Source organism: Gobius niger (assembly GCF_951799975.1).
Source record: "Gobius niger genome assembly, contig: SCAFFOLD_133, whole genome shotgun sequence".
Classification (NCBI taxonomy): domain Eukaryota; kingdom Metazoa; phylum Chordata; class Actinopteri; order Gobiiformes; family Gobiidae; genus Gobius; species Gobius niger.
This window is the reverse complement of record NW_027639233.1, coordinates 39,108-65,916: the sequence shown is the minus strand read 5'-3', so window position 1 is coordinate 65,916 and position 26,809 is coordinate 39,108. Positions and strand designations below refer to the sequence as shown.

The 26,809-nt window shown below is 46.4% G+C and overlaps 1 protein-coding gene across 1 annotated transcript; it reads left to right on the top strand.

Moving 5' to 3' along the window:
• Positions 1–1,604: 1,604 nt before the first annotated feature.
• On the top strand, positions 1,605–17,088 carry LOC306982706 (collagen alpha-1(XII) chain-like; the record flags this gene model as incomplete). The annotated part of the gene is made up of 5 exons (XM_079583173.1): positions 1,605–1,637; positions 11,790–12,380; positions 13,278–13,553; positions 16,391–16,678; positions 16,781–17,088. Coding segments are annotated over 5 exons (1,496 nt in total), but the record flags the coding sequence as incomplete, so codon positions are not given.
• Between the last annotated feature and the right edge of the window lie 9,721 nt (positions 17,089–26,809).

Sequence of the window (26,809 nt, the reverse complement as noted above, 5' to 3'; positions counted from 1 at the left end):
TTTGGTTTTGGCGGGTGTTAAGAGGTTAAAGTTAGTTGTTGGTGCTTTACCACTTTACACCAGCAGAGGGCGGTGACAAACCGTGTCTGGAACAGCTGTGTGTCTGCGCCACAGTCTGCACTCGTGCCCAGAGAAGATTTCCGTGAAGATTATTCATTTTTTAGTCTTTAAAAAGAAAAAAGAAAAAAGAAAAACAAAACAAAGATAACGTGGAAATGTCTGAAACTTCCATGTCCCATTTTGAACTAAAACTGAGCCGATTTTAGACCACGATTTTGGCGTTTCTACTGTTTTCCCTCCGTGACTGCGTTACCATGGTTACCAAACGATTAGCCTAAAGTTAGCTTAGCGCAGTGAAGCCGTCACTCAAAGCAGTTCTTTCTGGATTATCTGATATTATTGTGGCTATAGGTGGTAACAAAAATGACAAAAATCCAGCAAAAAAAAAGACAAAAATCCAGCAAAAAAAAAGACAAAAATCCAGCAAAAAAATAACAAAAATCCAGCAAAAACATAACAAAAATCCAGCAATAAAATGACAAAAATCCAACAAAAAATGACAAAAATCCAGCAAAAAAATGACAAAAATCCAGCAAGAAAATGACAAAAATCCAGCAAAAAAAGACAAAAATCCAGCAAAAAAAAGACAAAAATCCAGCAAAAAAAATGACAAAAATACAGTAAAAAAATGACAAAATCCAGCAAAAAAAAAGACAAAAATCCAGCAAAAAATAATAAAAATCCAGCGGAAAAAAGACAAAAATCCAGCAGAAAAAAGACATAAATCTAGCAAAAAAAAGACAAAAATCCAGCAAAAAAAGACAAAAATCCAGCAAAAAAATGACCAAAATCCAGCAAAAAAATGACAAAAATCCAGCAAAAAAATGACAAAAATCCAGCAAGAAAATGACAAAAATCCAGCAAGAAATGACAAAAAAGTAATAAAAAAGTGACAAAAACACATCAGGGAAATTAAAAGTGATGGAGAGAATGTTTTTGCCTAAATGACATTTCCAGATTATAGTTCTTTGCTTTGGAAAGTGACTGTTAGCTGCCCTTAGCTCTAATGCTAACTACTGTTAGCTTCTCTGTAACTTTACTGTTGTTTGGTGTTGAATGTGTCATTATGTGAACTAACATGAATGTGTTATTGTAACGTTTGTTCACTGGTAAAATAATAAGTATAAGACATAAGACTGGAGACGTACTTTTGTTTAGTGACGTTATTATCAGCAGAGTTTATGTTGTTTTTCTTTTGTTCAAATTATGCAACAGTGACACAAAAAACTGTAATTACTAAAATATAAATACAATGATTATTATTTGTTTACATTCATTTTTTCATAAACCCGTTACACCTATTTACTTTTTATGTAAAGAGAGGCAACGGTTTTGTTTTGTTGGTTCCGTTGCCAGATTTCTAATTTGACTGAAGTTAATTAAATGCGAGTGCCTTTAGTTATTGCATTACTGTCACATGGGTAAATAAAGGGCAGAGAATATACATACATATATATATATTTCCTCCTCTCTGCAGATGCCTCTTCAGCGTGGGCACATCACACACTGACACTCTGAAATAAAGCTGTGTTTGTGTTTTTCAGGGTCCTGGGCTCAGAACAGCGGCGCTCACACAGGTAAATCCACAGGGTCCGGTTTAACTCTGGGTTTGTCCTGGTTTGGTCTGAACAGAGGTGTAGTTGGCCATAAGGCAAGGCAGGCAGCTGCCTGGGGCCCCATGAACCAACCCGTTATTCAGAAGCCTGCAGGAAACACTTGACATACACAGGCTGCGTCTGAAACCATCAGATTATAGCCTCTAAGCCAGGGGGGCCCAAACTTTTGGTCTCCGAGGCCAAAATGTAAAAGTATCTGTGGGCCAAATCCGGCGATGTCAAGCGTGAAACACATATAACTGCAAATAATAATCGTTTGTTTTTCGATAGCCAATACATTTGCATTTGATTCTATCTACGCAAATAACATGATATGTCAAAAAAAATGTTAACTCTGGAAAAAGCCTAGTTTTAGTAGAAGAAAAAAACAATGATATCAATATAGTGCAAAATGTAAATCTGTATCTACAGCACCCGGTGACTTTACCTCATTCATTGGTTCACTTAAAGAAAACGCCACATTAGATCATTTTGAAAGTGTCAGTTCAGCATCAATTCTTTTATGAGTCACTTTTTAACACATTTGTTGATGTAACAACCTTGGCAATAAAAGTTGGAAAAATGGGAAAGTTGATGCTACAAAGACGCCACAACAGTGTTTCCTTAACTTTGCGAAAGGAGAGAAACAGCGCCCCCAATTTGACGTTGGTGGCCAAAAAGTGTACTGCATCCATATTCACCATTGAGAATGAATGGAAGAGAATTAGTATTAACCACACGCAGCACAAAAGTAGGTCACCCTCTGGCGGGCCAACAGAATTGTTTCAGTGGGCCACATTTGGCCCGCGGGCCCCACTTTGGGCACCCCTGCTCTAAGCACTAACACTAGCAACTAACTCCTTAACTATTCATGGGGTCGACTGTTAGATCTCTGCGGTTAGTGAACTAGAGCAGTGGTTCTCAACTTGGGGGTCGTGAGACAAATTTAGGGGGTCGCAGATCATTTAGATAGAGGTCAGTGCAATATCAGGTCTGTCAGGGCATGTGCATTATTGAGGTTTGTGCAATACCTGTGTGCAAAACCTGGTGAGAATCAAGATGGCGCCGGTGTGTCTGGTTCGCCGCTTGGCTCTGCTCAGTTTTGTTCATTTTTTGGTGTTTTTGACCTCTGTCACAAGGACCATTGACTCACTGTTGGTGTATGAACGTCAAGCAAACAAATCAGATTTCTTTTACCTCCCCGACCTGCCTGCGAACCTTCTCAGGGTGTGTGCGCCGCTGCCCAGGAAGCGTAAACGCAGAGGAGTGCGAGCCGGCTGCCTCGTGAAGTTGAAAGCCTGGCTGGCCCTTGATCCAGTCGGGGTATGGTCCTCTTCCCTTTCTGGAGACTACAGGGACCGTCTCCGCCGGCATTTATCCCGACGCACGGTCACTCCATTTGGTGCGTGGCCGGTGCCCATTATTGGACAGCGGGAGGACGTCTGCGCCCTCGCAGCTCTTCTTTCTGGGGATCCGGTGGTGTGTCCCCGGCTAAGATAAGATAAGATGGTACTTTATTGATCTCACAGATGGAGAAATTGCATTCGATGAGGAGCATCCGGCAGCAGCACCCATTCAGTGGCACCACTCTTTTTCCTTCTTTGGTGAAAGATGGTTGTGTCGCGGCCGCCATCTTCACTGTTTTGGTCACAGGAGGAGCACTGGTTGATGGGAAATCCATAGACGATGACCACGGCGGTGGAGCTCTTGCGCTTGGCCACGATGTTTTTGGCCACACAGGTGTAGTTGGCCGTGTGGGACAGACGCGCCTGCTTGATGATCAGGTTGTGTCCACGGTGATGTAGAAGTACATCAGGCCGCTGAGCAGGGTAGCTCATGCGGCTAACAGGGTGGCAGCTGCTACGAGGTGCGCGCTCGTGAATGCGCGATCTATCGTGAACAAGACTTTCATTCTACGGGATTTCTTCACATCGCACGCGTTGGATATGCTGTTTTTAACCGAAACCTGGATCAACGCCGGTGAGTCCACTGCCTTTTCGGAGCTATTACCTCCAGACTGCACTTGTGTTAACACCCCAAGAACCACAGGTCGTGGCGGAGGTATAGCTACTGTTTTAAAGAGCGGCATATATCTCAAAGTGATATTGGAGTGGTCTTTCTCCTCTTTTGAACTGAGCTGTTTCGAGATGCGACAGGCTGATCCGGTACTGTGCGCCGTCATTTACAGACCACCGAAGAATAACAAAGATTTTATCAAAGACTTCTATGAATTTGTTGCTTGTGTGCTGACACGTTATGACAGGATTTTAATTGTGGGAGATTTTAATGTGCATGTGTGCTGTCCGTCTAAACCCATGGCCAGCGAGTTTTTGGACTTGGTCGAAGCTTTTAATTTGACGCAACATGTCACTGGCCCAACACAAGTACATGGGCACACGCTGGACCTTGTATTGTCATTTGGTTTTCCTGTGGACAATGTTGCCGTGTGCGACGCCGTGTTCTCTGACCACAGCCCTGTCTTATTTGATGTGAATTTGGATATGGAGGTGAAGCTGCCTTCCGTGCGCCACGGCCGTGCTGTTAAAGTGCAACTAAACGGGCGTGGCGGAGCCTTTCCCCACCCACAAACACAAGTCAAAAAGTGCTGAGAAAGGGGTGGTCTCGGAGGCTTTGGGGGAGACGAGGGGGGTGAGTGTGTGGGCGGGGTCTGCTCTGTTGACAGTCTCAGACCAAGCCCCTAGATCTGACAGGACTGACAGACGCTGTTACCGCTGTCACCACTGTGCGCAAGGTTTATTTTTTCGTAGGAGAGTTGGTCCACTCTCATGACTTGTGATTGCTTGATGTAGCAACTAGTGATGCGGGTCAGGGTTTTTTTCAACCCGCGGGTCCCGCATTTGGAGCAGGTTCTAACCCGACCCGCCCCGCAACGTTGTTCTATTTTTACAACCCGCCCCGCCCCGCAACCATTACATATTACGCGTTACAAATATGATCGTATGAACAGCACCGGCGTGTCATCGCTCTCTCTCTCTCCCTCTGAAGAGCGCTGGGCAAGAGGGAGAGAGGAAGAGAGCAGAGGTCGGCCTAACGCGAAGTCACACACAGTCGCACATACGGTGGAAAATAGGAGACATGAGCTCCACAAAAGCGTTCTCTGGATCACAAGCTGCAAAACGCTGCTTTTTTTATGAAAATCCGACGTATATTTACGCCAAAAACCTGCTGTAAAGACGACGGTGGAACCCACAACCCGCGCATCACTACCATTGACAATGGATCACTAGCAACTGTCCTACGAAAAAAAAAAAAACATCGCTGCCGCTACACTACTCGCTCGCTGTCAGTGACTGCGAACAGAGTGAGAGCATCGCACTGTAGCTTTTCTAAGGGATTTATTCCTCTACACCACCTCAGCCCAAGTGTGAGCATCGCAGGGGCGCCATCTACTGGTTTGACTCATGAGCTCAGGCGGTGTGTGCGCGACGCATGTCCTGGTTGCTGCGTGACGGAGGCGGAGGCGTGAGTGGGCGGGGCCACAGAGGCGTGAGTGGGCGGGGCCACACAGGCACAGAGGCAGAACCACGGGCAGAACTGATGACGTTTTGTGGACGCCGTGGACACACTCTCCTCCAACCGCAAAATAGCAAATGTAGTTGCTGCGTGAAACCAGTAGAGGCGCCAACCCTGCGGTTTTAGAAACAAAAGTGAGATTTTGAACAAGTTTGCACCAAATGTCAACATGTAGCTAACTCTATTCAACAGCCATTTAGACCGTTTATCAGCACAAAAAAGTGGATTTGGTGTTTAGTTACTCTTTAAGCCTAGCACGGCTAATACTTTTATCCCTCTCTTTAATGCAACAACGCAGGAACTCATGAACTCCATTGCATCCACAGATACAGAGCAATTGATGAACTCTTTTATTTCTGCTTGCTCTGACGTGCTAGATTGTGTAGCTCCGCTCAAAGCCAAGCGGCCGAGGGCACAACAAGAGGTTTGGCTCAATGACATTACACGCGCAGCTCGCCGTGAGTGTCGCAAGGCGGAGCGTAGGTGGAAGAAAGACAATTTGGAGGTTTCTTACCAGATTCTTAAAGAAAGCTGGAGATACTATCAATGCGTGGTGAAATCTGAAAAAACTAAATATCTTTCAGACTTGGTTTCGAATAGTGTCAGCATTTATTAATTCTGTTTTTAACCCAATTTCCTCCACTTCACTTGCGTTGACAGAGGAAAACTGTGGAAAATTCCTTTCCTTTTTTCAGGAAAAAGTTGTTTGTCTCCCATTTCTTTGTGTTCAGTGGCAACTCAGTGCTCGGCTGTTTTTAATCAGTTTGAGCCTGTGTCACTATCTGTGCTCACGGGGATAGTTGACAAACTTAAACCCTCGTCCTGTTCCACGGACCCAGTCCCACCTCGCTTTTTTAAAGAGGTTTGGGACACCATTGGCTCCATTGTCAGGGAGATAGTCAACAGTAGCTTGCTTACTGGAACTGTTCCCAGTTTTTGTAAAAAAGCTATTGTTGAACCGCTGATTAAAAAACCTGGCCTTGACCCTATGGTTTTATCAAATTATCGGCCTATTTCTAAGCTCCCACTGGTATCCAAGATCTTGGAAAAATGTGTTTTTGCTCAATTGCAACCGTTTTTAGACGCAAATGGCACTTTAGATCCGTTCCAGTCGGGCTACAAAGCGTTTCACAGCACAGAGTCTGCACTTCTTAAGGTTTTTAATGACCTGTTTTTAACAACCGATTCTGGTAGCTCTGCCATTTTAGTGCTTTTGGATCTGACGGCTGCTTTTGACACGGTTGACCATGCAACTCTTTTATCTCGTCTAGAAAACTGTGTGGGTGTCAGGGGGACGGCCCTCGAGTGGTTTTAGTCTTCCCTGAGTTGGAGGTCCTTCTCGGTCAGGCTGGGAGACTCCACCTCGTCCTCTGCTTCCCTGCACTGTGGAGTCCCCCAGGGTTTAATCCTTGGGACAGTTCTTTTTGCCCTGTACCTCCTCCCACTCAGGGAGATTTTTAATAAACATGGCGTGTCCTATCATTTCTATGCGGACGACTGTCAAATTTATATGCCAATCGCCAAAAACAGCCACTGCCCCCTGACACCCCTGCGCGACTGTCTAGGTGACGTCAAGGCTTGGTTATCCCAAAATGTCTTAAAATTAAATGAGGGAAAGACAGAAATTGTTCTGTTTGGAAATGCCCTCACTGACTTGGGACCCCCAGAGCATTATGTGCGTCCCAAAGTCACCAGCCATAGACAGCGATTTTAAACTAGACAAGCAGGTCAATGGCGTTTTAAAATCAAGTTTTTATCAGCTTCGTCTTTTATCGAAAGTGAAGCCGTTTTTATCTTTTAATTTGCTTGAACAGGTCGTGCAGGCTTTTATTTCTTCTCGCCTGGACAACTGCAATGCCCTTTATTCAGGCATTGGCCTCAAAGCACTTTCCCGATTGCAGCTAGTCCAGAACTCAGCAGCACGACTTTTAACAGGAGCCAGAAAACGCGAGCACATCAGCCCTGTTTTAGCTTCTTTGCACCGGCTACCTGTACGTTTTAGAATTGATTTTAAAATGTTTGTTTTTAAAGCTTTGAATGGACCGGCCCCTCAGTATATCGCAGACCTCATGCGAATCTATCCTCCGGCGCGCGCTCTGAGGTCTGAGGCCCAGCTACAGCTTGTGGTTCCTAAAACAAAGCGGAAAACCAGAGGGACAGAGCGTTCTAAGCTGTGGAACGCTCTGCCCCTCCACGTTCGAACGGCCCCCACAGTGGAGTGTTTTAAATCTCGTCTTAAGACCCATTTTTATTCTCAGGCTTTTAACACCGCGTGAGTTGTGTGGTCCCCGTGTCTTTTATTTATTTTATCTTGTTGATTTTAACATTTTGTTGGTTAAATGTGCTATACAAATAAAGTGGATTGGATTGAATACAGTCGATGCATTTACTATTTTCTATATTCTCCTCTTGTTATTGTTATTTGTTTTAACATGATGTGATCACTGGTCTCATTCCTGTCTCTCTGTACATAGCCTGTATCGTGTCTCTGTATGTTTTTACTAACTCGTGTGTAACATCAACCTGCCAGGGGGTCTGCAGATGGAAATTAGCCTGAGGCTATAATCTGGCATATTTACATTTGTAAAAATGTTCATTAATATGTATTGTCCCTCCATTTCAAATAAATAAATAAAACATACATATTTTCCATCCATCCATTTTCTTCCGCTTTATCCGGGGCCGGGTCGCGGGGGCAGCAGTCTCAGGAGAGATGCCCAAACTTCCCGATCCACACACACCTCCTCCAGCTGTTCTGACCCCGAGGCCACACCAGGCCAGCTCGGGGACATAGTCCCACCACCGTGTCCTGGGTCTTCCACGAGGCCTTGTCCCACTAGGACATGCCTGGAACACCTCCCGCGGGAGGCGACCAGGAGGTATCTGGAACAGATGCTCGAGCCACCTCAGCTGCTCCTTTCGACTCTACTCCGAGCTCCTCCCGGGTAACTGAGCTCCTCACCCGATCTCGGAGGGTGCGCCCAGCCACCCTGCGAAGGAAACTCATTTCGGCCGCTTGTATTCGCGATCTTGTCCTTTCGGTCATGACCCAAATCTCATGACCATAGGTGAGGATCTCATGACCATAGGTGAGGATCTCATGACCATAGGTGAGGGCGGGAACGTAGATCGATCGGTAAATCGAGAGCTTTGCCCCGACTCAGCTCCCTCTTCACCACGACAGACCGATACAGCGACCGCATCACTGCTGACGCCACCCGTCTGTCCATCTCACGCTCCATCCGTCCCTCACTCATGAGCAAGACCCCGAGATACTTGAACTCCTCCACTTGAGGTAAGGACTCCCCACCGACCTGAAGAGGGGAAACCACCTTTTTCCGGTGGAGAACCATGGCCTCGGATTTGGAGGTGCTGATCCTCATCCCGGCCGCTACACACTCGGCTGCAAACCGCCCCAGAGCAGCTGAAGGTCCTGGTTCGTTGAAGCCATCAGAACAACATCATCTGCAAACAGCAGAGATGAGACTCTGAGGCTCCCAAACCGGACACCCTCCGGCCCCTGGCTGCGCCGAGAAATTCTGTCCATAAAAGTAATGAACAGAACCGGTGACAAAGGGCAGCCCTGGCGGAGACCAACACGCACCGGGAACAGGTCTGACTTACTGCCGGCAATGCGAACCAAGCTCCTGCTGCTCATACAGGGAACGGACAGCCCTTAGCAGAGGGCCCCGGACCCCATACTCCCGGAGCACCCCCCACAGGGCACCACGAGGGACGCGGTCGAACGCCTTCTCCAGGTCCACAAAACACATGTGGACTGGTTGGGCGAACTCCCACGAACCCTCGAGCACCCGATGAAGGGTATAGAGCTGGTCCAGTGTGCCACGACCAGGACGAAAACCGCATTGTTCCTCCTGGATCCGAGGTTCAACTATCGGCCGGATCCTCCTCTCCAGCACCCCGGAATAGACCTTACCGGGGAGGCTGAGGAGGGTGATTCCTCTGTAATTGGAACACACCCTCCGATCCCCCTTCTTAAAGAGAGGGACCACCACCCCGGTCTGCCAATCCAGGGGCACTGTCCCCGACCGCCACGCGATGTTGCAGAGACGTGTCAGCCAAGACAGTCCTACAACATCCAGAGACTTAAGGTACTCAGGGCGAATCTCATCCACCCCCGGAGCCACCGAGGAGCTTTCTCACCACCTCGGTGACTTCAGCCCCGGTGATGGGCGAGCCCACCTCCGAGTCCTCAGCCTCTGCTTCCTCATTGGAAGATGTGACGACGGGATTGAGGAGGTCCTCGAAGTACTCCTTCCACTGCCCGACGACATCCCCAGTCGAGGTCAGCAGCCCCCCACCCGCACTGTACACAGTGTTGGTGAAGCACTGCTTCCCCCTCCTGAGGCGCCGGATGGTTTGCCAGAATCTCTTCGAGGCCGACCGATAGTCTTCCTCCATGGCCTCCCCGAACTCCTCCCAGACCCGAGTTTTAGCCTCCGCGACCGCACGAGCTGCAGCACGCTTGGCCTGCCGGTACCTCTCAGCTGCCTCAGGAGTCCCACAAGCCAACAAGGCCAGGTAGGACTCCTTCTTCAGCTTGACAGCATCCCTTACTTCCGGGCGCCACCACCGGGTTCGGGGATTGCCGCCGCGACAGGCACCAGAGACCTTACGGCCACAGCTACGAGCAGCCGCATCGACAATGGAGGAGGAGAACAGAGTCCACTCTGACTCCATGTCCCCAGCCTCCCCCGGAATCTGGGTGAAGCTCTTCCGGAGGTGGGAGTTGAAGACCCCACTGACAGAGGGATCCGCCAGACGTTCCCAGCAGACCCTCACAACACGCTTGGGCCTGCCAGGTCTGACCGGCTTCCTCCCCTGCCAGCGGATCCAGCTCACCACCAGGTGGTGATCGGTTGACAGCTCAGCCCCTCTCTTCACCCGAGTGTCCGAGACACGCGGCCGGAGATCAGACGACACAACTACAAAGTCGATCATCGACCTCCTGCCTAGGGCGTCCTGGTGCCACGTGCACTTATGGACACCCTTGTGCTCGAACATGGTGTTCGTTATGGACAAACTGCGACTAGCACAGAAGTCCAATAACAGAACACCACTCGGGTTCAGATCGGGGAGGCCGTTCTTCCCAATCACTCCCTCCCAGGTCTCACTGTCGTTACCCACGTGGGCGTTGAAGTCCCCCAGCAGAACAATGGAGTCCCCAGTCGGAGCACTATCTAGTACCCCTCCCAGGGACTCCAAGAAGGCCGGGTACTCTGCACCGATGTTGGGCCCGTAGGCCGAAACAACGGTGAGAGACCTGTCCCCGACCCGAAGGCGTAGGGACGCGACCCTCTCGTCCACCGGGGTGAACTCCAACACGTGACGGCTGAGCTGGGGGGATATGAGCAAACCCCCCCCAGCCCGCCGCCTCTCCCCGCGGGCAACTCCAGAATAATGGAGAGTCCAGCCTCTCTCCAGGAGTTGGGATCCGGAACCCAAGCTGTGCGTGGAGGTGAGCCTACTATATCTAGTCGGTATCTCTCAACCTCCCACACAAGCTCAGGCTCCTTCCCCCCCAGCGAGGTGACGTTCCATGTCCCAAACGCCAGAAGCTGTGCATGTGGACCAGGTCGTCGAGGCACCCGCCTCTGACTGCCACCCAGTCCTCTCCGCACCCGACCCCTACGGATCCCTCTGCGGGTGGTGGGTCCACAGGAGGGCGGGCCCACGTCGTCCCTTCGGGCTGTGCCCGGCCGGGCCCCGTGGGCAGAGACCCGGCCACCAGACGCTCGCGTTCGGGCCCCAACCCCAGGTCTGGCTCCAGGGTGGGGCCCCGGCTGCGCCATGCCGGGCGACGTCTTTTCATTAGCATATAATGTAATGTTTTATTGTAGCCTGTGTTTGCCATTTTACCAGAGTGCCATTATTTGTTCGTAGTTTGATGAATTTTATTTCAGCCGTTTGTTTTTTAAGAATTATGTCGGCTAATGTTCCTATTTCTGACGGTGTGACTCGGGCGGGGGGTCACAAACCCCTTTACCTGTTATAATGGGGGTCGCGGCTCCAAAAGGTAGAGAACCACTGAACTAGAGCATGATCCTGAGTAGATATTGTAGTACTGCATAATTCTACTTCGGCATTTAAAATGGCCGCCATAACAACAAAAGTCACATGACTGTAAGGCATAGATACAGACGACATCTCGTCATAGAAGGGGGCGTGCCCCCTCGGCTTCCGAGGGGGAAAATAGAATCTTTAGAGAAACACAATTTTCCACTCTTAGCCATTTTCTGATGAAATATGAACCTATTTATCACACATAAACAAAGTCAAGCCTAAATCGGGCTCATGTGGATATTTTCTCACAGCAGATTGTTATGTATTTATGGGCTGTTGAACCACTTTGCTCCTCCCCATGTCTTTGTATCTTTATTTAGTAGAAATTATATTCATAATTCAGCGATTGTTGAAGTAGTTTTTGAATAATTAGAGATTTTTCTCAATTGTTTTCCCCCTTAACTGTTTTCAAACATGACCATATATGGGCGACTCCAGAGATGCCGTCTGTATCTATGTATAGTCTTATATGGAACACAGCTCCTCTTGGTGGTCACGGCTCTTGTGTCTCTGCAGAGTGCTCTCTCAGTGAGGAGGAGCTCAGAGCCGACCTGATGCTGCTTCTCGACGGATTCAACCACATCGGTCCAGACGACTTCTCCAGAGTCAGAGACTTCCTGAAGACCCTGCTCCCCATGGTCGGTCCGGTCGGTCCTGATTTGGTGCGGGTCAGTTTGGTGAAGTGCGGCCGGGATCTTGAGGTCGAGTTTTACCTGAACACGTTTCATAATCTGTCCTCGATGGTGGACGCCGTGTCACGGGTGTCTCAGAGTCCCCCGCTCCCTGGAGGATCCTCTGACCACGCTGTGGAGTTCATTACGGAAAATATTACCCAAACGGATCGAGGATACAGAGGGGAAACCCCAAACATCTTAATCCTCGTCACTGACAGGAGCTCATCAGGAGTTAACACAGATGTGCTGAATAGTTTGTGGCGTAATTATGTGAAAGCGTTTGTGGTCAGAGTTAAAGTCACTGATGAGTTAAAGGTCATTAAGAGAGATGACGATGACGCAGAGGTCTTCACTGTAGAAGATTATAACAACATTTCCAACATCTCTGAAGAACTGACTCGGTCCATGTGTCGTTGGATCAAATCGACTCTGAGTAAGTTATAAACTCAACACCATTAATGAAAATCTAAACATGAAAGTAGAAAAGTGTCACAAACAGCACAGTGTGCTACTAAATAATTGGGGGAAAATCTCAATGACTTTGACATTTGTTTAGATTAGTTTTTACATTACTGTATCTGCTCTTTGACTTAAAGCCACACTGCACAACATTTCACCCAATAAAAAGGATCAAACACACAATAATTGTATTGCAGATATTTTTATTTGTGAAAAATACCTAAAAAGATGAACAGTGTGAGCGGCTCAGCTCCTCAGACCTGACTTTAACTTTACTATAACTTTACTTTAACTTTACTATAACTTTACTATAACTTTACCATAACTTTACTATAACTTTACTATAACTTTACTATAACTTTACTGTAACTTTACTATAACTTTACTATAACTTTACCATAACTTTACTATAACTTTACTATAACTTTACTATAACTTTACTATAACTTTACTTTAACTTTACTTTAACTTTACTATAACTTATCTATAACTTTACTGTAACTTTACTTTAACTTTACTATAACTTATCTATAACTTTACTATAACTTTACTGTAACTTTACTGTAACTTTACTATAACTTTACTATAACTTATCTATAACTTTACTGTAACTTTACTTTAACTTTACTATAACTTCACTGTGAGCGGGACGTCTCCAGCTCGTCTCCATGGAGATGTGACTAAAGGCAGGAATATGAGATTTAAACAGGTCCTCTTTGATCACCCACTGAACAAGCAGCAGTTTCTGTGTTTTTGTTTTAATGTTACACAGTGTGCCTTTAAGTAAACTCTGCAGTACTTCCTCCACTGAGTAGAAGTAATGTTACTTCAAACTGAGTTTGTTTTTGCTGATCATAAAGTCTGTGTCCAGGTCGACCACAGCCTGAGTCTCTGAGGTTCACAGACGTCCAGCCCAGGAGACTGCGAGCCTCGTGGGAGTGTAGCAGCCACCGGGTCGAGACATTTGACCTGTCTGTGAATCCGGTTCATCCTGAGTCTCAAGTTCAGACGATCTCTGTCCTGGGACATGAACGCAGCGCAGAGATCCTTCACCTCCTCCCAAACACCTCCTACAGGATCTATGTCTATGCAGTGTACAGCACTGGAGACAGTAAAGCAGACATTGGAGTTCTGACCACACCACAAGGTACAGTCCCAACACTCCTCCCTCTCCCCAGACACTTCCTCTTCCCTTTGAGCTTAATGCTGTGTTCAAGGTCAGTGGGAGTTCAGGAGCTCTGACCTGAGGCCGGAAATAATTTGTACTTTTTTGGCATTGTCCTTATGGGTTACCGTAGCGCGGTGTGAGCCTGCCGCCCCCGCCCCTGCCGCCCCCTCCCCTGCGTAACACGTGCTGCGTCCGAAACAAGTAAATTGGTGAGAGCTCTTAGGCCAAACCGGATGTGCGTCAGCGTCGGCCATTATAAGAAGTGTCTGAATTGGTCTGTCCGTTAGGAAGGAGTTAGGAAAAGAAGCCTCAATGCTAACTATCTTAGCCACTTTAGCATTGGGACCAGAGCCGTTCTTTTCCTATAGGCAAACTATGCAAGTTGCGTAGGGCCCCCACAGCCGCGAGGGCCCCCTCAGTCAAACTACGGTGTTGTTTCACTGATTATTTAACGCCTTGTTTTATTTGTCTTAAAGACGAGTTGAATCCACACGGTTCTCATGCGTGCAGTTACTTACAGTAACTGGTTCTCTGAATGTGCACAGGCTAAAACGAGTCGGGCTAAACTCACAGGCTAATTCTCAGAGGTCAGACAGAAATAACCAGGGCAGGTTTCAGTCAGTTTTAAATCAGAGGTTCCCAAACTGTGGGTCAGGGACCAGAGGTGACAGAATGTGACATTTACCATTTTATAAAGTTGGGAAATAGACACGCTGTAGTCCTACATCCCAGTCTGACAGTGGCTTAGTGGTTAGTGGTTCTCACACAGAGGGGGCGGGGCCTGAATTGAGGTCATGATGTTCCCCTTCTGCCCTGCACTCCTGCAGTGGAACCGTTTCTGACCGTAAACGGGTTCGCTCTTCGTGGAATAATCATGAGATACGTACTGTAGGGCCCCATGTGGATTTTAGCTTAGGGCCCCAGAAGGGCCAGCACCGGCTCTGATAGCGACCTCTGGTGCTAACTAACCAGTGATTAGGAGCTATGTCCCATAAGCCACTGTTTTATTTAATGTGTGTTAATATGTTCAGAAAGCATTGATAGTCCTGCACAAACTGAAATAGTTTCAAAAACAGTGCTTATTATATTTTAAAAATACAGACAAAGCCTTTTCAAAAGTGCAGCTTTTCACATCAAAGTAAAGGAACTATAACGATGTGTTGTTGATGTTTCGAGGGTTTTACATGGACTATTTATAGCGCCAGAAACGAAGAACAATATTTTTGAACAAGATAAACCGTCTATATCAGGAACATTGTCCTCAGTTTGTTTCCTTCCAGTGAGGTTTCGCTTTGTAGATTTGGGAAAATGCCATCAGACAGTGAGCATTACTAAATGTATAAAACTGCAGCGAGAGTGAATCTATTGCAATCTGCCACTGCGGTAAAATATTTTTTTCAAAAACAAGACGGTAATTATTACCGTCAACATTTTTACCGGGGTTTACCGGTACACCGCTAACCGTGACATCACTATTGGACACTATACAGTAGGGGGCGACATGTGCGTTTGTTTGGCCTGCAGTCCACAAATAACCTTAAAGAAGAAGAAGCTGTTGGTGATGTCACTTCCCTTCCCCCGGGTAAGGACGGTTGGATTGGGAAAATGCTGCTGAAGCTCTCGTTCACTAACTGCATAGAGATCTAACAGTCGACCCCATGAAAGGTTAAGGATTAGTTGCTCGTGTTAGAGGCTATAATTTGATGGTTTTGGACGCAGCCGAAGTCAAAACATCACCACGGCAGCGTGGAGCGATTACAGAGATGAAGAATCTAATGATATGAATGAACTTTGTCACTTGAGTCGCTCATATTTGCGAGGAAAGGGCTCAGGACAAGTTGTAGCACTGCCTTGCTAGCTAGCTAACTTTCCTAACTTTTAGCCTGGCGCTAACTAAAAACACAGTGAAGAAAACCATGATACAAACGCGGTTAAGGCTAATAATATCCTTCTCACCTGTTTTCTTCAGATCTCACATAAGTCTCAGGACAAACTCGTCTCCCTCTCTCTCTTTCCCTCCTGTGTATCTGTGTCTGTATCTGTGCGTCTGCCCCGGCCCCCCCGCCCTGTGCACCGAGAGAGATGCAAACCTTTGAAACTACAATGAATTTGACTCGTTGCTGCACATGTCCCAAACACGTTAATACTCACAGGTCTGTCCCACAAGTAAACTGTCCAGAGGCAGCTGAACTTACTGAGCATTTCACTGTTATGGAGATGAAGATGCAAATATTGTAGAAATATTATTTGATCTTTTCTTCCGTGTCCTTCCAGATGAAGATAGAGATTTAGATGAATGAATAGAATAGAATAGCTTGAAATGAATTTGCCCTGTTGTCTATTTTGCCAGGTGTAAATTTTCGCCGAATACATCGTTATTGTGATATTTCCTTTTCATACCGTGATATAAATGTTTGTTCATATCACACTGTCCTAATGTTTAAATCAATAATGTCTCATATCTTTATGTAATAGTAATTCTATACAACAAAAGGTCAAATACAGCAAGTCAAAAGACTAACTGGACATTCTTTGCCTGTTTACACATATTTCTTTGAAGCATTGCAAAAATATTGTATGAATATCGACATCGAGATATTGAAAAAAATATCGAGATATTCATTTTCATTTTGTTTTCTGTGACTGAAGTGTTTAGTGTTTCTGTGACTGAAGTGTTTAGTGTTTCTGTGACTGAAGTGTTTAGTGTTTAGTGTTTCTGTGACTGAAGTGTTTAGTGTTTCTGTGACTGAAGTGTTTAGTGTTTCTGTGACTGAAGTGTTTAGTGTTTCTGTGACTGAAGTGTTTAGTGTTTTCAGACGGGGTGCGCCTCAGTGCGGGTCCCGGACGCTGCTCTGGTTCTGTGGAGCTGCTGATGGACGGGTCTTGGAGCAGTGTGTGTGGGAGGGACTTTGGTCTGACTGAAGCTGCAGTGGTCTGTGCGGAGCTGGACTGTGGCGCTGTGTCTGAGCTCCACCAGGGGGCGCTGTTCGCTGAGGGTCCAGCTGTGGCCAGGTCCTTCCACTGTGACGGAGCAGAGACTTCACTGAAGGAGTGTGAGAGCTCAGAGACTCGCTGCTCAGCGGCTGCTCACCTCACCTGCTCAGGTAACTCTCTGTTTGTCTAAGGCCCCGCCTCCACTGCAGAGAAACTCATCAACCTTTATAGTTTTACACTTTCTGTTTGTAAACTGTCCATGTTTGATCCAGATGAAGTGATGAGGTTAGATGGATTCAGCTGTGCTGGTGACATGGAGCTGAGACACAGTGACAAGTGGAGACGAGTGATGACCAGAGAGGACCCGGACCTGGACTTTGGCTCAGTGCTGTGTGAGCAGATGGGCTGTGGATCTGCTCTGGAAGTGGAGTATCAGAGGGTTCCCTCTGGGTCGTTCTGGTGGCTTCAGCCTGAGTGTGTGAAGCAGAGGTCTGGCCTCACAAACTGCCTGGACCTGGAGTCACACATGAACGAGACCAAAGGAGGTCTGGGTCTGCATCTGATCTGTTCAGGTCAGTGACACCGACAGTGAGTTAAACATGTCACTGTTGTATCAGTCGTGTCTAGAGCGAGAACGTGTTTACAGACACTCAAGACATTTACTCTTTCTTTGGAACTTCTCTCACCTGTAACAAACAATTATTACTTCACCTGTTGTTTCTGCTGAAAATGACGCGGTTTCTCTGACCTTTGTGGGATTTTTATACGTAATGTATTTTAGTTTTATTAACGGGAAAAGATTTTGCAGATTAACAATAGGCCTTTTATCCTCCTTTACACCACAGGAGGACGTGACCCCTGTTCTCTCTTTCTTTCCAGAGTTTGATCCTGTTGTCCGAGTGTCCGTTTCCTCTGAGGGGGCGTCCCGGGTGCAGAGGGTCCTCCTGATGTTGGGGACAAACTTCAGTGTCTCCTGCTCTTTAGACGAACCCTTTTTATCAGGACAGTTCCACCTTCTGTCTCCAACTGGAAACTCCACCCTGCCATCTGTCAATCACTCCGCCCACTTCCTGTTCCAGGACTTCAGCCCCGCCCACATCGGGAACTACACCTGTGTTTTCTGTGGCGCTGTTTACTTTAGAAAATGCTTTAAGAGCACAACTCTTCACGTCACTCCTGGAGGTACAGTTTGGGTTCAGATTCAAGTTTGATGTTTTCATGTTTCTATTATGGAGCAGTTTGTTTCTAACATTACACACATTACATTTCAATTGAAAAAAAGTCAGTGATACAAATACAACTCTCTGAAATACGAGCTCGGTCAATGCTGAGGGAGGGTCTGGAAGTCGGGACAAACATCTGTCAAACATCTGTGTAAATTTGCCAGAACTGTAGAAATATCTGCGGGACAATAACAGTTTCTCGTATTGGCTGATGCTGTTCGGCCTCACCGTCTCTGTCGTGCAGTCGTCACCGGTTCATCATAAATAAATAGTCTAATGAAAACTTCCACAGCAGCGTCTCCTCTCTCTGAGGAGGCTCTGCGCCGCTAAGAACATCATCATTCCAGAGAAACAGTGACCTCTGCAGAACAAACATGTCGCCTTTAGAGCGGAGTTAAACATCATTGCTAACGCCACATTTAAATGTCGACTCTGTTAAAGGTTCTGTTTGAAAATCCCTCATGTCTGACATGAAAAGCACATGACACAAAGCGACCAATGACGTCTCAGGAAAAGCACAGCCCACGTGAACGCAGCAGAATGTTTGATTTGATGTGATTATATCTTAGGAGCGTCGACCCTGACCCTGGTCCTCATCTCCATCTGTGTGGTCGTCATCATCATCATCATCATCGTCTCAGCGACCGTCCTCACGATCTACTGCAGGAGACGTAAAGGTCAGTGTCCGACGTCCTCATGTCCAGACACGTGTGAAGAGGCTGATGAAGGTTTTGTGCCACAGCTCGGGCGACAGGAGGAGGACGAGGACGAGGAGGAGGAGAGGGAGGTCCAAACACTGAGGCAAGTGGACTTTTATCTAAGGCCAGACCAGAGCTCCTGTAATGCCCCGCACTTACAGGAGAGGAACCAGCCCACCTGGAACTCCAAGGTCTTTTATTAGTAACAAGCTGCTGTTCCAGCCACGGTCAAGTCAAGACCACAATTTTACAATAAATCTATGAGAAACATTAAATCAGTGAATAATTAAACACGTTATTGTGAAGATTAGGGCCTTTTTTAATAACTAAACACTTGAATGTGATTTTCCTCAGAGAGAATACGAGAGCATCCGCCCGGAGTCTGAAAGGATTTACCAAGAGCTGCGTCTGGAGGAAATGGATCCGATCTACAGCGACCTGCACCTGCGCTGAACAGACTCCGCCCCCACGGGACGTTTGGGACGAGTCCTGGGGCCTCATTTATCAAAATGTGCGTAGGAAAGTAACGCAAAATTGTATATACTGTATATGTTTTTTATTATTAAAGAAATATTCTCAAGTATAAATACTGTTACTTCAAAATAGTAGTTCTGATTAAATGACTGTCAGAATAAAACTGTGTTCCCAAAGTGACTTGGGTAAATGTACTTGAGTAGTTTCCGTCTCCCTCTGAATGTAGTCGGTCGGTGACGCTCGGTGGGATTTATAAAGATTCTTTTTCCTTTTGTGCCAGTATTATCTTAAAGTGAACGTCTCCTGCAGACGGGGCTTAAAAACAGTGAAAACATTCTTTTGGAAACTGAAGTTTGATCGTTTTAAATCCTGTCTCTGTAAGAATGAAATAGTCAGAATGAAACACAGGAGAAAGAGCTGGAGCTCCTCCTGCTGGCAGCTGTAGGAATGACTTCAGTTTTGATCGACGGCCTGGTTTACAGCTTCAGCTCGGCCTGAGAAACTCACTCTGAACCCACGTCATGTTGGATCATGGAATTATAAAACGACAACAACACGATTATAATCAGGAAGTGCAGAACGAAGCGCTGACGCTGTAGAAGAAGAAACAGCCACATTGAACAGCTTTGTCCGAGGATGAACTCAAAACAAAGTGAATGTAGTGAAATACTGAGGTAAAGCTCAGAACAGTGGGTTTTGCAGGATATGTTCACTTTAAAGCTTTGTGAATGTTTCCGTTTGCTTTGTGTGATGAAGAATCAATAAAAGTGTGAAACTACATCACGTCCTGTCGAGTCTGTTCCTGATGTGGAGTCGTTTATGTCGTCACCAGAGGGGGCAGCACTGAGACACTTTCACATCACATGATAAAGACAGGTTTTCCTCATCATAAAGTGCTTTGATTTGATATATTCAGCCGCTGCAGGTTCATAATGAGGACTTTTTTCACCGATATTGAACCTGAATAAAAGTAAGAAGAGTCCGTAATGTTACACAGTGTCCCTTTAAGGCCAGACGCTGCAGGTGAAGAGGGAAACTTTTTACACGTAGAGACATCACTTTAAAACCATGACTGTGGAGTTTTCTGTCATTTAACGTTTTCTTACAAAAATAAGGCCTTTTATGCCTGAAAATGACTCAAACTTCCCACGACGAATCTGAAAACATCAAATGTATGTTTTTATTGTGTGTAATGACCAACAGCGCCACCTTGGATTCTGGGCCCAAAGAACCACAATTATTTGTTTACAAGGTCACAGGTTCGACGGGAGCATGAAAAGGGACAAAGCAAAAGTTATATAAAACAGAATTTATTATGGTTTAATAGAAACTGCATTTTTGTTCAGTTTATGAATGTAATTTAAAACCGTTTAACACAAACAACCACATTCACTCATTCATATCCACATCCAGTCAAACAATGAAGAAAACAAAACAAAACTGAGTCGTCCTATGGCTCAATGTGGCTCAGGGCCAAGGCCGGGACAGGAACCAAGTATTAAAGCAGTACTAAGTAACTCTTCCCCCTAGAGGCCATAAGCGCAACTGCAGGTGTAGCAGCAAGTTACGATTTTTTAACTTATTAATCATCTTGGAGAGTAAATACTAGGCTGACAGGAAAGGCGAAGGGAGAGAGGGTTACTGTGCATCCAATTATACAACGGAAATATTTGCTTTCACTCAAACTTGGCTGTAAATACTGTTTAAAGTGACGTTAGCCCGCAGTTAGCTTTGCCCGTTAGCATGAGCTTCTTCTTCGTGATTACATTAGTGTGTGTTGGTGACTCCGGTCCGGTGGCAGTGAAGTTGCAAACATGGTTTTCTGGTCAGAGACACCAGGGGGCGATGAGAGACCCTCCAATCATCCCATAAACACTTGTATCACCCCCACAGGGACGACGGGGAGGTCTCAGGTCTCAGGTCTGTGATGGTCTCAGGTCTCAGGTCTGTGATGGTCTCAGGTCTGTGACGGTCTCAGGTCTGTGATGGTCTCAGGTCTGTGATGGTCTCAGGTCTGTGATGGTCTCAGGTCTCAGGTCTGTGATAGTCTCAGGTCTGTGATGGTCTCAGGTCTGTGATGGTCTCAGGTCTCAGGTCTGTGATGGTCTCAGGTCTGTGATGGTCTCAGGTCTGTGATGGTCTCAGGTCTCAGGTCTGTGATGGTCTCAGGTCTGTGATGGTCTCAGGTCTGTGATGGTCTCAGGTCTGTGATGGTCTCAGGTCTGTGATGGTCTCAGGTCTGTGATGGTCTCAGGTCTGTGACGGTCTCAGGTCTCAGGTCTGTGATGGTCTCAGGTCTGTGATGGTCTCAGGTCTGTGATGGTCTCAGGTCTGTGATGGTCTCAGGTCCAGGATGAAGTTATTGACAAGTATAAAGCTGGGTTCGGTTATAAAAATACACCATGTTTGCCTCTTTCATGTCAAATTAAACTCAATATATTTATGTTTTTAGTCCAAAATGTTGAAAAGTTAAAGGGGGCGGATACTTTATCAACCCACTGTTTCTATTAGGCCGATATTTCCTATTTCACACTTGTTTTTTCTAATTTCCTCTGACAGGAAGTCAGAGCTGCAGATGAAGCTCTTCAGCGTGGGCACATCACACTGAGACGGTTGCAGAGCACTTTAAATACTTACAAGTATCTTTAGATCCCTCACTCTCAGATACAGTTAAACAGAACTATAATGCAGCAGATGAAGCAGGTTTATGAAAATGGGACTCACTTCCTCTGTCTTTTCATGGACGTTTCTCTGTAATAAAAACACGCAGTGATCCCTCTTTCACCGACTAAAGGATTCTGGGAAAAGTGACATTTATCAGCTGCTCATTTTATTTGGTGCAATAAAAAACACAGAGTAAAACGTCTCTGTTACAAAGAAGTAAAAGTGAAGGTTAACGCACCAACTTGAAATGGTTTCATTGGTCGTTTGTTCTCCGGCCCTGGAGTCAGTGGATGAATCCATCTCCAACTGTTTCTTGGAGACCCTGAGAGGAGAACCTTGTGCTCCCTCACAGACTCCAACATTTGATTCCTTCAAGTGATTGCACTAAATATGGATTAATTATCGGTGAAGTTGTTAAAGTTTGGAATAATATAAGGAAAGGTTGTAACGTTTCTCTCACTCTCCGATCTGTCATGATCTTTACTCACAACAGGAGAGGCCCCTCTTTCCTTTCCTCAGTGGCCCCGTAAAGACGTGCAGAATCTGAGGGATATTTGTCTTTCTTCTGGTCTCGTAACATTCCAACACTTACAACAACGGTACGATCTGTCAGGATCAAGGTTTTCTTCTGTCTCTAATTGTGGACAGCGATGCTCACTGATGGGTCTCATGGAACAGTCGTCCTCTTACTCAAACATTAGACTCAGTTCTAATGACGACACAGAACAGTTTCCAAACTAAATTCTCTGTTTCAGCTCATGAGGAGCCTGTGCGTGTTCTCCAACTGTGGAAAGAACAACTTCCTCATCCTAATGTGCAGAAATCCTCATCATCAGGTCATTCATTTCAGTTTTATCCATAGAACTTATTTCACTCCTCATATTGGATTCAAAAGTGCTCCCCTCAAAGGTTCAAAGGTAGAGCAGGTTCTGTCTTTGAAAAATGTTTCGTTTTTGAATGAGAGCAAATAGTTACACTCGTGGTCTCTGGGGCCAAATCCCATTCATTTCAATGGACATGAGCCGATCCTCCATGTTTTCTGTCTTTGACCTTTTGTACCGACTTCATTTGTGCTTCAGATATGAAACCATTATTATGTTTCCATCCCAGAGGACCTCCTCTACATGCACATTCACCACATTTTGAATTCACTTATTTTTACAATAGTTACAGGGCCTAAAGCCTGAAAACAGCAGCAGCTCCATTCATTTCAATGGCAGTTTCCTCCATGTCTGTGATTCCAGCTATATTTTTGTGTTTTGCCTTTCATACCAACTTCATTTCAACTCCAAATCCATAACTTTGTTAAACATACACTCCACAGGGCCTCCTCTACATGCACATGCACCACATTTGGAATTCAGTCATTTTTTCATAGTTTTAGGACCCAAAAACCAGTGCTATGACCCAGTTTCCAAATATATTCAAACTGTGATTCTCAGGGCCAGACCTTGTGGCGGCGCACGGGGCGGCGCAGGCTCTTGGTGAATTATGTTCCGAGTGGCGGCGCTTTATGTGCCATTCGCCTCCGCCACCTGCAGGGGGCGTCACAAGAGGAGGCGACTGCACTGATGGAAACACGGCTCACATTCACTTCCTGGTTTACATTGCGCTGTCTTGCGTTCTTTCTTAAGCCTTAGGCTCTCACAGGTCAAACTAAAAACTTTATTTACCACATCGTGAGCTAAACCATCGTGAGCTAAACCATCGTGAGCTAAACCGTCGTGAGCTAAACCGTCGTGAGCTAAACCATGGTGAGCTAAACCATCGTGAGCTAAACCATCGTGAGCTAAACCATCGTGAGCTAAACCATCGTGAGCTAAACCATTGTGAGCTAAACCATCGTGAGCTAAACCATCGTGAGCTAAACCATCGTGAGCTAAACCATCGTGAGCTAAACCATCGTGAGCTAAACCATCGTGAGCTAAACCATCGTGAGCTAAACCATCGTGAGCTAAACCATCGTGAGCTAAACCATGTTCACGTCTCCAGAGAAAAACGCAAAGCAAAACAAAAGCACATGTTCACCCCACACTCCCACACGATCTGGTTGGAGGAAATGTGTGTCTCCACCCACTTAAATGCTCTAAGTCTGGAGTGACAGGATCACAAAGTGCTGCTACTGAGGCAACATGTCGCGCTATCGTCTGTGTTTTGATGCACAAGATCAGGCCCTCACTCTCTTATTTCAGGAAAGTCTCTGGATTCTCATCCAAAAATCTGCTCAAAGCAGAGTTTACATCTTAATTCATGGACTTTTATCAAATGATTAAATGTTCAGAGCAGTTTGACAGTGAAAGTAAAGCACAGTAGAGCAGAATGTGTTTGGAAAAACAAAGCTATAAAAGTTATACAAACAACTAATATTCTATAAACACCAAACAAATGCACATTTATTTATACAAAATCAAATGTTTTGATCATGATCTTCCAAAACTCCTCAGACACTGAGATGCATCTGATTTTATGATCTGGGATCAAAGTTTGAGTAATGTCCCCTTCACTGACTCCTCCTCAGGACACGCCCCCTGCACGCCTCCATAGCACCATATAAGGACATGAGGTGGTGAGAGAGAGAGGGAGGTGAATGAGGAGCAGAGGTGAGAGAGAGAGGGAGGTGAATGAAGAGCAGAGGTGAGAGAGAGAGAGAGGTGAATGAGGAGCAGAGGTGAGAGAGAGAGAGAGGTGAATGAGGAGCAGAGGTGAGAGAGAGAGAGAGGTGAATGAGGAGCAGAGGTGAGAGAGAGAGGTGAATGAGGAGCAGAGGTGAGAGAGAGAGAGGGAGGTGAATGAAGAGCAGAGGTGAGAGAGAGAGAGGGAGGTGAATGAGGAGCAGAGGTGAGAGAGAGAGGGAGGTGAATGAGGAGCAGAGGTGAGAGAGAGAGAGAGGTGAATGAAGAGCAGAGGTGAGAGAGAGAGAGAGAGGTGAATGAAGAGCAGAGGTGAGAGAGAGAGAGAGGTGAATGAGGAGCAGAGGTGAGAGAGAGAGAGAGGTGAATGAAGAGCAGAGGTGAGAGAGAGAGAGAGAGGTGAATGAGGAGCAGAGGTGAGAGAGAGAGAGAGGTGAATGAAGAGCAGAGGTGAGAGAGAGAGAGAGGTGAATGAGGAGCAGAGGTGAGAGAGAGAGGTGAATGAGGAGCAGAGGTGAGAGAGAGAGAGGGAGGTGAATGAAGAGCAGAGGTGAGAGAGAGAGAGAGAGGTGAATGAGGAGCAGAGGTGAGAGAGAGAGGGAGGTGAATGAGGAGCAGAGGTGAGAGAGAGAGGGAGGTGAATGAGGAGCAGAGGTGAGAGAGAGAGAGAGAGGTGAATGAGGAGCAGAGGTGAGAGAGAGAGAGAGGTGAATGAAGAGCAGAGGTGAGAGAGAGAGAGAGAGGTGAATGAGGAGCAGAGGTGAGAGAGAGAGAGGGAGGTGAATGAGGAGCAGAGGTGAGAGAGAGAGAGAGGTGAATGAAGAGCAGAGGTGAGAGAGAGAGAGAGAGAGGTGAATGAGGAGCAGAGGTGAGAGAGAGAGAGAGGGAGGTGAATGAGGAGCAGAGGTGAGAGAGAGAGAGAGGTGAATGAAGAGCAGAGGTGAGAGAGAGAGAGAGAGAGGTGAATGAGGAGCAGAGGTGAGAGAGAGAGAGAGGGAGGTGAATGAGGAGCAGAGGTGAGAGAGAGAGAGGGAGGTGAATGAGGAGCAGAGGTGAGAGAGAGAGAGAGGGAGGTGAATGAGGAGCAGAGGTGAGAGAGAGAGAGAGGGAGGTGAATGAGGAGCAGAGGTGAGAGAGAGAGAGGGAGGTGAATGAGGAGCAGAGGTGAGAGAGAGAGAGAGAGGGAGGTGAATGAAGAGCAGAGGTGAGAGAGAGAGAGGGAGGTGAATGAGGAGCAGAGGTGGAGAGAGAGAGAGGTGAATGAGGAGCAGAGGTGAGAGAGAGAGAGGGAGGTGAATGAAGAGCAGAGGTGAGAGAGAGAGAGAGAGAGGAGGTGAATGAGGAGCAGAGGTGAGAGAGAGAGGGAGGTGAATGAGGAGCAGAGGTGAGAGAGAGAGAGAGGTGAATGAGGAGCAGAGGTGAGAGAGAGAGAGAGAGAGGAGGTGAATGAGGAGCAGAGGTGAGAGAGAGAGAGGGAGGTGAATGAGGAGCAGAGGTGAGAGAGAGAGGGAGGTGAATGAGGAGCAGAGGTGAGAGAGAGAGAGGGAGGGAGGTGAATGAGGAGCAGAGGTGAGAGAGAGAGAGGGAGGTGAATGAGGAGCAGAGGTGAGAGAGAGAGAGGGAGGGAGGTGAATGAGGAGCAGAGGTGAGAGAGAGAGAGGGAGGTGAATGAGGAGCAGAGGTGAGAGAGAGAGAGGGAGGTGAATGAGGAGCAGAGGTGAGAGAGAGAGAGAGAGAGGTGAATGAGGAGCAGAGGTGAGAGAGAGGGGGAGGTGAATGAAGAGCAGAGGTGGAGAGAGAGAGAGGGAGGTGAATGAGGAGCAGAGGTGAGAGAGAGAGAGAGAGAGGTGAATGAGGAGCAGAGGTGAGAGAGAGAGAGAGAGGTGAATGAGGAGCAGAGGTGAGAGAGAGGGGGAGGTGAATGAAGAGCAGAGGTGGAGAGAGAGAGAGGGAGGTGAATGAGGAGCAGAGGTGAGAGAGAGAGAGAGGGAGGTGAATGAGGAGCAGAGGAGGTGAGAGAGAGAGAGAGAGGGAGGTGAATGAGGAGCAGAGGAGGTGAGAGAGAGAGAGAGAGAGAGGGAGGTGAATGAGGAGCAGAGGTGAGAGAGAGAGAGGGAGGTGAATGAGGCGCAGAGGTGGATAAGGGATTGTTTCTATACATTTATGAATCATCTAACTGTTCTTCAAGCTTTGGTCTGGTCAGGTTTACGCTCCTGCCTGTACGTGTTAGTAATGATGATGTCACTGTTTGTTTGACTTTTATCAGATTCATTTTTCTGTTTTCTTTTAGTACTGTGGACCAAGATTCTGTGTTCTTAACCTCTTAACTCCCGCCTGAACCGAGAGGATCTTTTTCCTCACGTCATCAGATTATTTTTTTCCATCTTTTTTGTCATTTTTTTATCACATTTTTGTCTTTTTTTCCCGTCATTTTTTAAATCAAATTTTTGCCCTTTTTTGTCACATTTTTAGTCATTTTTTTTGTCATTTTTTGGTCAATTTTTCATCACATTTTTGTCTTTTTTTTCATCAATTTTTCGTCACTTTTTTATCAATTATTTTCATTTTTTTGTCAATTTTTTTGTCATTTTTTTTCATTTTTTTTGTCATTT